This window comes from Panthera tigris, chromosome D3, assembly GCF_018350195.1.
Source record: "Panthera tigris isolate Pti1 chromosome D3, P.tigris_Pti1_mat1.1, whole genome shotgun sequence".
NCBI classification, from domain to species: domain Eukaryota; kingdom Metazoa; phylum Chordata; class Mammalia; order Carnivora; family Felidae; genus Panthera; species Panthera tigris.
The window spans coordinates 45,582,600-45,598,539 of record NC_056671.1 but is presented as its reverse complement, the minus strand read 5'-3'; the positions used below and the strand labels follow the sequence as shown (position 1 = coordinate 45,598,539).

At 46.4% G+C, this 15,940-nt stretch overlaps 1 protein-coding gene across 3 annotated transcripts in view; it reads right to left on the bottom strand.

Annotated features, from left to right (window-relative positions):
* Positions 1-15,619, bottom strand: part of CABLES1 (Cdk5 and Abl enzyme substrate 1) — a 129,300-nt gene extending 113,681 nt beyond the window's left edge. Inside the window, exons 1-2 of one of the 3 annotated variants that reach the window (XM_042962119.1) lie at positions 15,060-15,350; positions 7,629-7,777 (exon numbers count right to left, since the gene is read on the bottom strand). Coding sequence is in view for 1 of the 3 variants with exons in the window: in XM_042962117.1 (XP_042818051.1) it covers positions 288-1,144 (857 nt within the window). In the remaining 2 variants the exon portion in view is untranslated. Of the gene's footprint in view, positions 1-287; positions 1,181-7,628; positions 7,778-15,059; positions 15,351-15,600 lie in introns of those variants that run through there. The other 2 variants (XM_042962120.1, XM_042962117.1) reach the window with 2 other exon arrangements.
* Between the last annotated feature and the right edge of the window lie 321 nt (positions 15,620-15,940).

Here is a 15,940-nt window from a genome sequence, read left to right as displayed (position 1 = left end):
AATGGGAGGTTTGGGTGCGGCTTTTTAATGGACTCCCGCAACTCCCAACTCCGGACTCAGCGTGAGCGTGATGCTTCTGCTCTTTGAGTGCCGGGCTCATGCACACACCTGTGAACACAAGTCCCTGGGGCCCCTCTCTCTTTACGGGCCCTCGTGGTTTGGAATTTGGGCCAGAAGCTCAGGGTTCCGGCAGGGCGCGAGAAGGTGGGAGCGATCCGTGTTCCGCGGCCAAGAGCCGGCTGGGAGGGACGCGGGGGCGAGGCGCGCGTCGCATCCTGGATACTCACCGGGACCTCTGCAGCTGTTCCAAGGCGCTGGTGCTGGCCCCCTGGCCCGGCTGCTCCAGGGAGCAGTAGTTCTGCGAGGTCTGCCTGGAGAAGGCGATGGGCAGGATTCCCTGAGTGAACGAGTTGAGGCGACCTCGACTGCCGCTCCCACTCCCGGGGGTCCCGGAGGCCAAGAAGGCGGCCGTCGGCACCTGCACGCTGGAAAAGGCATCGTCCTCCTCCAACTCCTCCTGCCCGCCGTCCCGGGGCCCGTCGGGCAGCTGCGGCGAAGCACAGGAGGCGAAAGGCGCAGACCGGGGCGGCTGTAGCTGCTCCCCCGACGCCCGGCCAGCGCCCAGAGGGCTCACGAAGCCCCGTGCCGCCCCGGGACCGGACCCCGGAGCGTGGCCGCCGGGGGCCAGCGGCGGCAGCGGCGAAGGCTGCGGGAGGCAGGGGCCCCATCCAGCTGCTACCGCCGCCGCCGTGCCCGCTGCAGCGAGCGCGTTGCAGCCGCCCCGCTCGGCGGCGGCGAGCAGGCTGAGCCGAGTCCTCGCGCCGCAGGCGCTGCCGGCGCCGGGCTTGGCCGCACCACTCTCCTCGCCGCCGCCCCACTCCTCGTCTTGCAGCGGCGGCCGTCCGTCTAGCGAGATGTTGGTGAGGAAGGAGAGGGCAGCCTGGCGGCGCCGCGGGTCCATGCGCGGCTTCCTGGGGGGCTCGGGCGGCGGTGGCTGGGCCGGCGGGGCGGTCGCGGGCTGGGGCTGCTGCGGCGGCTGCTGCAATCTGCTGGTGCCCGCGGCGTCGGTGCCGGTGCTGCTGCTGTTGCTGCTGCAGGCGGCCGTGCCGGCGGTGGCGGCCGTGGTGGCGGCAGTCGCCGCCATTGTGTCCGTCTGCGGCGGTATTTCCGCGATGCCTGGAGAAGCGAGCGGCGCCCGAGTGCTAAGCAGCGAGCGCGAGCGCCGGTGACCCGGGCTGGGCAGGGCGCGGGGCGCAGGCGGCGTGCGCGGCGGCCCGGCCCCCCCGCGGGCGGGCCATGCTCGCCCCTTGGTGCTGCGGCCGGGGACGCCGCCGCCCGGGCCCACGCGCGCGGCTGTGTAGCTCGCTCGGTCGCTTGCTTCCTTGCTGGCTGGCTGCTCGCTGATCGCCAAGTCCCAGGCCCTCCCCACCCTTACGGTCTTCGGCTTCCCAGACCCGGTGTCCGTATTTATAGGTGCGCGCGCCCTGCGCTCGCGCTCCGAAGCGCTCTTTGCAATAACACAGTATCACGTGTGGGGAATGAAACCTGGGAGGAAAACAAAGCCGCAGGCGGCGGCCGCGGAGGCAGGCGGCGGGAGGCGAAGGGCCAGAGGAGGAGGAGGAAGAGAAAGCCGAGCGGGTGACGGGGCGGGGGTTATCTGCGGCGGGTCCAGGTACTCCGAGCTTCCTGCGGGGAGTTCTTGGCTCCCGGGGTGCGCGGGCGCCAGTTAAGGGAAGCGAGCACGTTTTGCCGCCGCGCCCGCACAAGGAATCGGGAATCGCGGGCGGGGGTGCAAGCAGAACCCTGGAGTCCCGGCTTGAGGATGTGGTCCCGGGAGAGTTATGGGTCTACAGGAGGGTTACTCGGAGGGAAGCTGAGATCTGGCCCACGAGCTTGTTAACTGGACCCCGCGCTGCCGTTGGGCCCTGAGAAGTAGGTCCTTATTAATAGTTATACGAGTAGGTTCACAACCCCTTACGTAGTCAGTCCCACCTTAAAGCTGTTGCTTAACGACTAAGGTTATGTCTCATTCATTCGCAGGCCCCTGAGATAATTGCGCACCCCTGGGTGCATACAGAGCCCAGGCACAGGTGAACATCTTCTGTACGGGCTAATTTATACATACCCACTTGATGGTGCTGTCACTTTTCATCTCTTTCTTAGCAAAAGCCAACATCAATTTTTACTCTATGAAGACCAAAATAAGCTAAAAAGGCCTCACGCCCTTTTCCTCTAGTCACCCTGCAAATGTTGTGGATTATGATCTCTTTTTATCCCATATAAACTGGGACAATATGCACAGTTACTTTCTGTCATTTAGTTCATAAACATTCGTTTGGCATCTACCATGTCTTCTTTAAAGATGGGTTCCTGCCCAAGGATTCAATGACTGGACAGCAAGTCTGGACCTGGGAGGAGACACAGAATGCTGTACCTTGGCCCCAGCCCCAACAAATGCCTGTGCTGGCTGAGGGGGGTGGGAGGCCAGAGGGCACCAGGAGCTCTCTACAAACGTGCACCGGTTTCCCTATGCGGTAAGGAACAATTGTCACACTTTATTAAGCTCTGTGATGTCTAAGACACCTCTATACACTTTTCTGAGGGAGAAGCAATGCATTTAAGATCAAGGGATTAATTTAATTAAAGGTTTAAATTTAGCCCTGGAACTAATGGGTAACTCTACATTGAAATTCCACTCCACTTCAAGTTCAGGAAAGTAAATTGAGTAATGGAGAGCAAATACAGCCTGTCCAGAGATGGGCAGCCAACCTGGAGTATATGAGATATGGGTGAGTTTCAGGTTACATTTGCTTAGGACAAACAGGCACCTGGCCCTTCGCATGAAAAATTGCTCATATTTTATTTTATGCCATTTTTAGGCCTTTTGAAACAGTGGAGAGTGAGATCCATTTATAGCAGCCTTATAGCAGCTAAGTCAAAGCTTGGTGACCAGCTCTGTGAAATTTCATTAGTTTAATTATTTTGTTTAACTAACTACCTTGAAACTTCCAAGAGGCTTTATTACCATTAACTTAATTTGCATGACCACTGGCCTGGTTGTGCTGGTAGGTAGCGTTAAATGAAAGACACCCCATGAACTATTTTTTATTACAAACGTGATAAATCTTAATTGCACAACATTTAGAGAATAAGGTAAGTAAAGAAGCTTGGGGTTTTTTTTTAAGTTTATTTATTTATTTTGAGAGAGAGACAGCACATGTGTGGGAGGGGCAGAGAGAGAGAGAGAGAGAGAGAGAGAGAGAGAGACTCCCAAGCAGGCTCCAAGCTGTTGGCACAGAGCCCCACTCTGGGCATGAGCTGAAATTAAGAGTCAGGGGCTTAACCAACTGAGCCACCCAGGTGCTCCAGTGAAGAGAAGTTTTAATAAAAAAAAACCACTAATGGTTTCATCTGCTACAGAAATAACTTGAACTTTTTATTTCTATCCTGTATTTTTAACCAAGTGAAAGCACACAGTTTGTGTCTTGTGATTTTTGCTTGCTGTGTTAAGATCATCTTTTCATTTAGAATATTCTTCTATAGAATCATTTTAATGATTAATAGTGTTTAATTTGATGGAGAGATTATAGTTATTAAATCTGTACCCTAGGGGCACCTGGCTGGCTCAGTCAGAAGAGCATCTATTGATCTTGGGGTTGTGAGTTCAAGCCAGCCCCATGTTGAATGTAGAGATTACTTAAATAAATAAGATGTTCAAAAACTAACAATAATAAAAAGAAACTGTACCCTACATTGAACATTTAGGTTGTTTCCAGTGTTGCTTTTAGGAAGAGTATGGTGATGACTTCCTGTGTTTTTCTAAATCTTCTTACTGTCCAATATTTTCTTAGGCTAAATAGATATGGGGGCAAATGGCATATCATGTTTTTAAGGTTTCCCATCCAGAAAGTTTGTCCCAGTCTGCTTCCTCACACTCGTGCCAGCAATATCAATTTTTTCATCAATATTCATTTCTTTGTCCATTTGCTATAACTCTGCCTGTTTTAAGTGTCAAACATGCAAAATAATTTCAAATACTTATTTAAGCATCAAACAAGAATCAATATTTTATTTAACCTACACACTGTTCCTGTGCTCAATCCTCTTGTAGGGATCATGAGAGGTATGGTTTACTGTTCACCTACTGTGTGCCAGCCACAGAATATTTCTAATCTTTTGCACTCTGCAAGTTGGGGTGGTGGTGTGTTATTACCAATATTTACAGATGAGGCTCAGTAAAATTAAACAATTTGCCCAATGACCCCCAGCTCTTATACTGGGCCAGTATACAAACCGGTCTTAGAATAAGACCCATACATGGTCCTGCGCCCTCTGCTGGTGAGGATGTATGATGGGGGAGTACATCTCCAGATTTATAATCTTATATTTGTACTTAAAAGTCAACTCTACTGAAATAGTACAAAATTTGGAGGAAGAGGATCTGAGTTTCAAGAGCAAGTCTCTTAACCTCTCCAACCCAATATTCTCGGCAGTTTATTTTGAGATACAAATGAGACTGCTCATGAAACATTTTGATGAATCTTAAAGTACCCTTTAAAATGTCTGTTGTTGGGGTTCCTGAGTGGCTCAGTTGATTGAGCCCCCCAACTCTTGGTTTCAGCTGAGGTCATGATCTTGAGGTTTGGTTTGTGAGATGGAGCCCTGGTCGGGCTCTGCGCTGACAGCGTGGAGCCTGCTTGGGATTCTCTCTCTCTCCCTCTCTCTCTGCCCCTCCCCTACTTGTGTGCACGCGCGCGCTCTCTCTCTCTCTCTCTCTCTCAAAATAAGTAAATAAACTTTAAAAAAGTAAAATTTAAATTAAAAAATTTTTAAGATGTCAGTTGTTATTTGTACCAATCCAATCAACCTACTCCCTGAATTATTCCAAATTCACTTATTTTTCACCTATTTAATCACTATTTAAATATTACTGAGCAACTTCTATGTACCTGGAAGCTCCTTGCTACAAAAGCAAAAAAAGAAGCGGTGGCTCTTTGCCCTTGTGCATTCTATAGCAAAAATATGGGAAAGCAAAAAGCTCAGAACACATTTAAACAAAAATGCAAGGCAGGCTTCAATTAAGTGATCGATCAAATGAGCAATCAGACTGGTACTGTGAATGTTATCAAAATATGAAAAAGAACCTTTTTATTTGAGGTGAGGTCTGTGGGGGTGGCCTCAGGGAAGATCCTGGATTTCAACTGACCTGGATGCTAAGGAGGGAAGGAGGGGAACACTTTAGGAAGAGGAAGTTCTGCATACAAATTCCTCGCAGAATGTGGGCACAGAGGACTAGAACTTGAAATGTAATTATTGGTCTGCTAAAGGTTTTTGTTTTGGGGTCCCCTCCCATTTACTTTAATATTGCCCCTTTACAGTGCCCATTCTAAAAACTTTTTTTTTTGTATGCACCCAACAGTTTTGATTGACACACACAAGAGTCAATTTTTGAAGGAAAGAAAAAGAACCTACAGGTAATCACTAACCCTTAAAAAAAATAATTTTCACAGAGGGCACCTGGGTGGCTCAGGTGGTCAAGCAACCAACTTGGGCTCAGGTCATGATCTCACGGTTCATAGGTTCGAGCCCCACGTGGGGCCCTGTGCTGACAGCTCAGAGCCTGGAGCCTGCTTCAGAGTCTGTCTCCCTCCCTCTCTGCCCCTCCCCTGGTCACGCTCTGTCTCTCTCTCAAAAGGAAATAAACATTGGGGTGCCTGGGTGGCTCAGTGGGTTAAGCGTCTGACTTTGGCTCAGGTCATGATCTCGCGTTTCAAGGATTCGAGCCCCGCATCGCAGCTCCAGAGCCTGGAGCCTGCTTCGGGTTCTGTGTCTCCCCCTCTCTCTGCCCCTCCCCTGCTTGTGCTCTGTCTCTTAAAAAATGAATAAATGTTAAAAAAAATTTTTTTTAAAAATAAACATTAGAAAAATATTTTTTAAAATAATTTTGCAGACAAGAAGTCTGAAAATTAGCTTAGAGATGACAGTGGATATCACTCGTAACAAAAACCATCTGACGCTGTGGAAATAACAAGGGGGTCTGATGCCAGCTTAGGTTCTTACAAACATGTGATCTCTGGGGGCTCCAGCTTAGGAAAATTACAAACCTTTTGCATTGGTTGCTTCATCTGTAAAGGTAGGTTTAGTAATATTTTACCTTGCAGAGCTGTGAGGATTAGTGATAATATAAATTATGCAACTAACAGAGTATCTTAAGTAGGTAGCTATTATTAGAAAAATGCAAAATATAGAAGGTACACACAACAAAGGCTGGGATATTTTAGCCTCTAGGTTTTTGCAGTTTTCACTAATCCTGCCAGGCCTGCAGGACCATGAGAAACATCAGATGCGGGCTCCAGTTCAGATCAGATTATTTTATTGCATGTTCCATAAAAGTGCTGCTGCTGCCCACTGCTAGAACTCCCACCCAGACTAGTAGATCTAAAATACAGGCATGGTGCCAGTGAGAAACCTGCTGCTGGCCTCCATCAAATCAAAGTTAGACCACCAAGACTAGAAATGGAGAATGCCCAAGAGGTCGTTCTCAGCGCCCCAGCTCTTCTCCCTGAAATTTACCTTCCCCATGGGGACTTCTGATCATTTCTGTTGGCCAAAGAGAAAGGCAGGGAGATGGGAGTATCATTGTTTTCCTCTTGACAATTTGACATAGATACTTTAATTTCCTTCCTTAATTTCTCCAAGACATCTGAGACCAGATGCAACACTTAAATAAGACTTGACTAGGGGCACCTGGGTGGTTCAGTCAGTTGGGTGTCTGACTCTTGAGCTCAGCTCGGGTCTTGATATCAGGGTGTTCAAGCCCCACGTGGGGCTCTGTGCTGGGCGTGAAGCATACGTAAAAGAGGGAGAGAGAGAGACTTGACTAGAAGCTCAGGGATATTTAATGAAGAATTGAAGTCAGTGAGTAACATAGAGCCATAGATAGCAGCTTACAAATTGTGACTTGCTCATAGTCCTCCTTCCAGTATTTCCTAAATGGCAATCCCCTGCTAGGTTCTGGGTTAGGTTCTGTGAGTGCCAAGGAGAACAGGCTACAATCCTGTCCTGGAGCCCTCAAGCTAATGGCAGAGAAAGCCACATCCATATTGTCACCAAAAATACATCAGAGTACTTAAAAGAAAGGGCTGTATGCACAGGGTTCAACTAACCCCCAGCAAACCTCCTGGAACTGAGGCTGTTTCAACCTTTGCCCCTACCACCACCCACCTAAGACTTCCTCCTCTCCCTATGCAAGAGATGCCCAGGGGAGACTGTGTTCCTGCCACTTCTTGACATAGGGCCAACTTCCAAGTCTCCTTGTCCTGCCTGAGGTCCTGCCCTTCCCTCAGTGCTTGGTACCGGCAGCCCCTGACATTGTCCACACCTAGGCCTAGGTCCACATAAGACCATTTTGCTTCCAGACCCCTCGCACTATGTGGAAGAAAGAAGGAGAATATTTTACTGCAGTCCCTGCCTAAGATGATGTAGGGCCTCCAGGCTCTTACAATTTGCATGAGAAGTTGAGAAAAATAGGTGATGGGGCATGTCCATGGACTGTAAGGACAGTCAGGTAAGCCTGTGTTACTAATTTGTTAAGGACAATAGTTCAAGCCAAGAATGGATTCAAATACCTCGTTAATCTGGGGAGATGTGTTTCAGTAACTCTTCCTCATCTCCACTATATGTTTAGAGTAGATATCCAAAGACAAGAGTGCAAATGCATTTTCTCTTCAAATTCCTCTGATCCATCAGAAATCTCCACTGGATACAGCCCAGCAAACTGTGAACAAGAAGGGATAACCGTCTAGGGTGAAGTGGCCTATCCCGCCAGCCCACCATGGGAAGGACATAGGCTTGAGTTTGCAGATCCCAACTCTCTCACTAACTCTGTGACGCCTGAGCCTCAACTTCTCCGTCTCAAGGCTGAAGCACATCCTGTCTGCCTTGCATGGTTATTGTGCAGATTGGAATCAGAGCATGTGTAAAACACTTCCCAGGTGTCCAGCCCATAGTGGGTGATTGTTGAGTGCTGGCTGTTGTCATGATACAAGGAACCCCAGAGAAGCACACTGTTGAGCTAGTGGGCAGAGGAGGACATGGTAGAAACCTGGCATCGGACTGTGTTAGGAAAATACATTTCAGATGCTTCCGTGAGATGTCCTCAGTCTTCCAAAAGGGTATTGTTCTTGCCCATAATGCCACCCATCATCCAACTGTGGAGTTTTTATAGTATTAGCATTTCAAAGAAACACACTGAATTTTCTTTGTAGTATTACCTTTATACTTAAATCATAGCAAACACTTAGCTTTATTGTCTGAAAAGAATAAATTTTTTATTATACTAGTATGCATGTATAGCCAGCCCATGGACAAAGAAGAAAGCACTTCTCATGCAATCACAGGGGCAGAACATGCAACTGACATATGGTCTGCATGCACGGGCCTCCAGAGGAAGGCTCCTGTCCACTCCGAACAAACAGGTGGGCCTATAGGGCTCTACATCTCCAGGCATAAAAGCATTATTTTTTAGTGTTTGCATTTGTTCAGGCCATTGTCACATCAGAGTGGGATGGATGTGGCCAGATTCTGGGGGACAGGGCGTCACTTTGCCTGCCACTGGGAAGTTCAGCTGGACGAACTGGCACAGTAACCTTGACTGTTAAATGGGCAAACATCATGAAGCAACAGCACATGATGCACACGATGCAAATACCTGGCAATCACTTGGAAGAGGGATGATTGAGAGTGATGGGTACCCATACTGCTGGTCGCATCAATTGGAACAACCTTTCTGAAAAGTCTGGCAACAATATGTATGAAGAGTTTTAAAAAGTTCATGATTGAAAGCATGATCTTTGGAGTCATACTGCCTAGGTTAAATTTTCGCCCTACTATCATGGCTTTGAGCATAGAGAGCATGTAATTGATTTGTGCTTCAACATTGTCATCTGTGAAATGGGAATATCTACAATATTCAATATGCTAACAATGCAGTAAATGCTTGGTACATAGTAAACTCCAGAAATGTAGCTGTTGTTTTTTATTTTTTTTAATTATTTATTTGACAGAGAGAGAGGCAGAGAGAGAGGGAGACAGAGAATCCCAAGCAGGATCCACGCTGTCAGCACAGAGCCTGATGCAGGGCTGGAACTCACAAACTGTGAGATCATGACCTAAGCCGAGATCAAGAGTTGGATGCTTAACTGACTAAGCTACCCAGGCACCCATATATATATATATATATATTTTTAAGTAGGCTCCACGCCCAACATGGGGCTTTAGCTCAAGACCCTGAGATGAAGAGTTGCATGCCCTACTGACTAAGCCAGCCAGGCGTCCCAGAAATGTAGTTATTGTAATAATCCTAAGAAGCTATTGAGAAACAAGGTCAAAGATTTATGCACAAAAATATTCATTGCAGCATTATTTTAAGTGAAGAAAACTTGAAAAAAGAAACCCTCAATGTGAACATTGGAAATACTAAGTAAATTATGGTTTACTCAAACAATGGGATATTGTGCTTCTATTTTTGAAAAAATTATCTTTACTAAGCTTTCTTAATGACATGAAAAATTTTTTTTGAAACAATGCTAACCAAATAAAGCAGAGTAGAAACCAGATAGATCACAATATCTCAATTGAACCTCAATGAATGGGATTGTTGTTTTAAATACTAAGACGTGTCTAAAGGCTACATTGTGACCAGAAGTTAAATCACTGGCTACCAGGATTATGATGATTTTTATTTGCTTCTTTTTGCTTATCTAAGTATAAATAAGCATGTGGTCATTATAGGAACTGCTTATTCTCAATTAACAAAAAAAAATATTTTTCAGTGCATGGAAATAAGTTCTGGAATAAAATGTACCCAAACAAATGGTGGAATTATTGGGGACTTTTTTCAGTTTCTTTAGGGATATTTGGTGACATCTAGCTTTCTCTAAAGCTAGGGTAGGACGTGGTTAGTCAGAGAGAAGGAAATGCCTTTTGGTGAGGGGACCAAGTGTGAATGAAGGATCAGAGAGGAAACGGCTTTTTGGAAGCGGCTGGCAATGAGTGGACCTGCCAGAACAGCTACTTTAAAAGAGCTGTGGTGGTGAAAAATGGGATATGAGGTTGAAACCAGTATACCAGGCCAGGTCATGAGAACCCCCACATCTGAAATAAGAAATCCGAAGGCGCCTGGCTGGTTCGGTGGGTAGAGCATGTGACTCTTGACTTTGGGGTTGTGAATTTGAACCCCATGTTGGGTGTAGAGGTTACTTATGAATAAAATCTTAGGGGCATCTGGGTGGCTCAGTTGGTTGAGCATCTGACTCTTGATTTTGGCTCAGTAGTGATCCCAGGGTCATGAGATTGAGCCCCTCGTTGGACTCCGTGCTGGGTGTGGAGCCTGCTTGAGATTCTCTCTCTTCCTCTCCCCTCCCCCTCAAAAAGTAATAAAAATAAAAAATACAATCTTTAAATAAATACATGAAATAAGGAATTTTAATCCATAGGTAGTAGAGAACCATAGAGGATTTTTAAACAAGAAGTAACATTATATGTTGAAAGCCAAATTGATGGAGGATTAATTTGGCAAATGTGCATATGGGGTTGAACAGAGAGTGTGAAGGAACAGAGAGGGTTTTCTATTCATTCTTCCATTTATATGTTTGTCCATTCAGCATGCACTGGGCTCCTGCTCTATGTCCTGCTCTCTGCTAGGTACTCGGAGTAAGGTAAGAGCAGAGGCCTCAAAGAGTTGACAACCTGCTGAAAAAATTGGGAAGCAGAGCAAAGGGAACAAAGGTGGGTTCCCTTTTATGTGCAAGCCCTGAAATGGTCATTTCTACATACTAGCTTATCAAATTCTCACCACACCCCTGCTATTTATCCTGTCTGTTGGATGAAGAAATAGGCTCAAAAAAGTTAAGCATGGTGACGTGCCTCTGGTCACACAGCTGATCCCTGGATAGTTCCTTCTGTAACATCTTAGGGTGGAGGCCTGCGTCAGCAGGGGACAGAAGAATCCCAGGGGTCAAAGAGGCCCCACAGAGAAGGTGATATTTGAACTTGGACTGCAGTATACAAGTGAGATGGGACATTTGGGGTCATGCAAAGGCACAGTGGCAATAACGTTAGGACTGTTACAACAGGCAGTAAAACTTGGAATTGGCAGAGGGAATGGAAAAGAAGGGTCAAATGCAAGAGACATTAAGGAGAAACTGGCTTCCAGATTTCCAACGGCCGGGTGGGGGAGGGGGGGCAGCTGTAATTCCTGAAAGAACCAAGACTACTCTAGGGAGAAGAGAATACATGAGAGCGTAAAATGCTGGCTAAATTTCGGCATGAGTTCCTGTCCTACACCACACAGTGGCCTAATGGAAAAGCTAAGAAGATATTTTTCTAAATCACAACTTTATTGGTCTTTATCACACTGAAAAAGAAGTAGGCTTTAGGTTTGCACTGGCACAGTCTTCAAAGTGGTTACAGATGGGCTCACAGGGTGCCTGGCTGAGAACGCTGGCCGCTGGAGCCCCTGCGCTGGCCATAATCACACACTCCATTTGTCCTCTGAGACACAACTCGAAGCCGAAACAGCATTCTGGCCCCTGTTTGGGATGTGCTCCGGTTGATGCTTGAGAAAGAAACCCTTCTGGGATCAGACCAGGTTCAGCCATTTCCTGGGATCCCTTGTCAAAGCAGCTTAAGGAGAATGTATTCTAAAAATCTTGGGAAGAGTCTGGAGGAACACAACAGGGAAGCAGCTAAAGCCCAGCCAGGTGCACAGAGAACCGTGGGCATGAATGCTTGGGCACTTGCCCTTTCTTGCCCAACCTTCTTGGGAGCCTGATTCAGGCTCCATCTCCTTCTACAGATTAGGGTCCTCTGCTTCTCTCCATGGGCAAGAAATGCGGCCTCTCGTAGATACCCCCCTGTATAACTCACAGAGCCTGGCCCCTCTAGGTTTCCATTTCAAGCATATGAAGAAAGACTGATCGGCAAAGCTTGTGGGAGCAGGCCCTGGCCCCCTGAGCTTGGCCGACAGGTGTCGGCTGTTGGAGGCGATGGACGGTGGGGGTGGGGGGGGGGGCCAATTCCCAGAAGGGAAGCAAGGGGAAGATAAAACAGTAGGGGTCTAGCCTATTGGGGGACTTTCTTAATTTCTCTAGGCTTAATTTTCTTGCTTGGAAAATGGAGATACACTATCTATCTTGGAGGTTCTTATTTGAATATCAAAGAAGACTTTAAAAAATGTCAGTGATACTCAAACTTCCCACCAAGTGCTCCTACAGACAGAAGAGAGAGCTCCTAAATGAGTCTCAAACATTAAGAAAAATAAAAAAAGAGGGGCCCGTTGGTGAAGCTTGAAGCAGGACATTTCTTTGAGGTCCTCTTTTTGGTTTAAAAATGCATGAGCTATGGTAATTTAGCATATGATAGAACTGACATCTCAAATCAGTAAAGGAAAGAAATTATTTAGGCAATGATGTTGAGACAACACGGTTGCTAGTTGGGAAGGAAAAAAAAGACCCCTCACAGTTTATACCAAATTGAATTCCCAACAGAAGAAAGATTTCATTGCAAATGTGAAACCATGAAAGTACTTAGAGAAAGTACTAAACGCCTTAGCAAAAGAACTCAGAACATGTACTGACGGTTTGTTTAGTTGAGCATTGTGACTCTAGTACCTAGAGCAGTGCTCAGCAGAGTCAGACCTCAGTACATTTTTGGCGGCATGAATTAATGAGAGAGTTTTTTTTTAATCACCTCAGTTAGGGGAGAAGCCTCTTTAAGAATGGAATAAAACCCAGAAGTTATATGGGCGCCTGGGTGACTCAGTTGGATAAGGGTCCAACTTCGGCTCAGGTCATGATCTCACAGTTCATGGGTTCAAGCCCTGCATCAGGCTCTGTTCTGACAGCTAAGAGCCTGGAGCCTGCTTCGGATTCTGTGTCTCCCTCTCTCTCTGCCCCTCCCCCACTCATGCTCTGTCTCTCTCTCTCTCCTTCAAAAATAAATAAACATTAAAAACAACAACAAGAAGCTGTAAATGCAAAGGTAAATTCTACCAAAAAATAAAATTATAACTGACTATATGGGAAGAGGGGACCAAAAGACAAACTAAGTCAAAAGACAGACATACTGGAGGGAAATATTTGTTATTCAAATCACAAGTTACCTTTCCTAAATATTGATAAGAAAAAAGCCAACAATCCAATGGAAAAATGGGCAAATGATATGAAACAACAACAACAACAACAAAAACAGTTCCCAGAATAAGAAATACAAATGGGTCTTGGGGTACCTGGTTGGTTCTTTCGGTGGAATGTGTAACTCTTAATCTCAGGATCATGAGTTTGAGTCCCACACTGGGTGTAAAGATTACTAAAAAACTAAAAAAAAATGAAATAAATGAAATAAAATCTTTCATTAAATTTTTTTGTGTTTATTTTTGAGAGAGAGAGAGAGAGGGAGAGCAGGGGAGGAGCAGAGAGAGAGGGAGACACAGATTCTGAAGCAGGCTCCAGGCTCTGAGCTGTCAGCACAGAGCCCGATGCAGGGCTCAAACTCACAAACGGCGAGATCAAGTCAGACATTTAACTGATCAAGCCACCCAGGTGACCCTGAAATAAAATCTTTTTAAAAAGAGAAATACAAATGAGTCTCAACTATTAAGAAAAAAAAGAGGAGTGCCTGGCTGGCTCGGATGGTGGAGTATGCAACTCTTGATCTCAGGGTTGTGAGTTCGAGTGTCACACTGGGCACAGAGATTACTTAAAAAGATAGATACTCAAACGTCTCCATAATTTTAGAAAAGCAAGTAAAAATTCTAACGAGAGGGGTGTCTGGGTGGCTCAGTCGGTTAGGCGTCTGACTCTTGGTTCTATTCAAGTCACGATCTCGTGGTTCATGAGATTGAGCCTCTTGGTGGGCTCTACACTGAGAGCACATACCCTGCTTGGGATCCTCTCTTTCCCTCTCTCTCTGCCCCTACCCTGTTCAGACTAGCAAGCACACTCAAGTGCTTTCTCTGTCTCGCTCTCTTAAAATAAATAAACTTAAAAAAAAATTCTACCAAGATACATGTTTTTACATATCAGATTGGCCAAGGTCAGAAAGCTTGAGAACACATCATTGTCTATTGTATTGGCTAAGGGAGGAGGAAACAGATGCTCTGATATAGTGTAGATTGGAAGACTCTTCTTTTTCTTTTAATGTTTATTTACTTTTGATTGAGAGAGAGAGAGAAAGAGAGACAGACAGAGGTGTGAGCGGGGGGAGGAGTAGAAAAAAGGAGACACAGAATCTGAAGCAGGCTCCAGGCTCTGAGCTGTCAGCACAAAGACCAACACGGAGCTCAGGCTCGTGGACCATGAGATCATGACCTGAGCCAAAGTCAGACACTTAACTGACTGAGCCACTCACGCGCCCCAGGAAGAGCTCTTCCGAGGGCTACTGGACCCTACAGCATACCCTGTGATCCACGTCTAGGAATTCTTCCTACAGATACACTAACACAGGTACAAATGAAGAATATTCACGGTCATATTTGTTGTAGTGTTGTTTATAATAGGAAAATATTGGAAATAACCATCATAGGGCTGGTTTACAAATTCTGGCACATCCATACAATGAGATATTGTGCAGCTGTTACAATAATGACATAATTCTTGATGAACATGTTACGAGAAGCTCTCCAAGATGTACTGTTATCTGAAAAAAAGCACACTGCAGAGCAGTGTGTATTTTATGCTATCATTTTTTACAAAACAAAACAAAACAAAAAAACAACCATATACATAGGTATTTACTTGTACTATGTTTAGATTATCTCTTGGAGGATTCCCAGGAATCTGGGAATACTGGTTGCCTCCTGGGAATAAAGCCAGGTGGTTGGAGAACAGAGGGCTACATTTTCATTCTAAACTCTTTTTTATACTTTTCAGATTGTGTTTCATGTATGTATTATTACCTCTTCAAATAATACATTGAGGGGAAAAAATGTGTTAATTTAGTATCCTGCTCCATAATCTCTCCACGACTGATTTAATGTAAAAATGTCTTAAATTACTTACCTTACACTAATTAACTTTCCCTCTCAAATCTTTGAGTGAAATTAGCATTCTAGAAAGACAGCACATTTACCCTGGGACTCTGTCCCCTGGGCACACACCAGCAAGCGTCCCCTTTCTGAAGAGAAGAGAACTTTGTGGAGCGTCTGGCACAAAAGTAGCTGTGCCACAAGTGTGAGTTCCTATCTCTGTGGGAACGGAACTGCTCCTGCTGGGGCAGCACCGAACGGGACCTCCGCTCCCTTGGCAAGAACAGAAGGCCGATGAATGTCTTACGCCCTAAGCAGGGCCCTGGGACACGTTATCCTGTGAAATCTAAGGTTCTACAGGGCCCACATTCTTCAGCCCAGCCCAGTGCCTGGCACATAGTCGACACTGTTGATGTAATGAATGAACGTACCAAGAGTTACAGGATCTCACCTGAGGGAGGGACAGACGCCCTTGGGAGGCTTTGGGGAAGTCCCATGAATCGGCTTAAAAAGGAATCCTCACCCAGCAGGCAAGGGGGATAAAGCAGGCATTTCGGGCACGGAGGACAGCTTACCTTTGGGATGACAGTGGAAGTGGGGGAGGCTAGCTGGGAAGGCCAGCAGAGCTGAACACACAGGACTCCCACCTGCCCCGCTGGGAGCAGTAATCAGATGTGGCCAGGCACCTCGGGCATCACCTGGGGTGGTGGTTACCTGACAAAGTTATTTTACAAAGGTCCGGGAGCTGACAGACAGGAAAGAAAATAATCAGGCCACATTCACTTGAACGTAGAGGAGGTTTGGGAAGGGGAGAAGCTCAGGGGTAAGGTGGAGACCCCCAACCCCAGGAAACGGACTTTGATTGGTGGGTGGAGCTGTGGTCTCAGCCTATCAGAGCTGCCTTATCAGCACCTC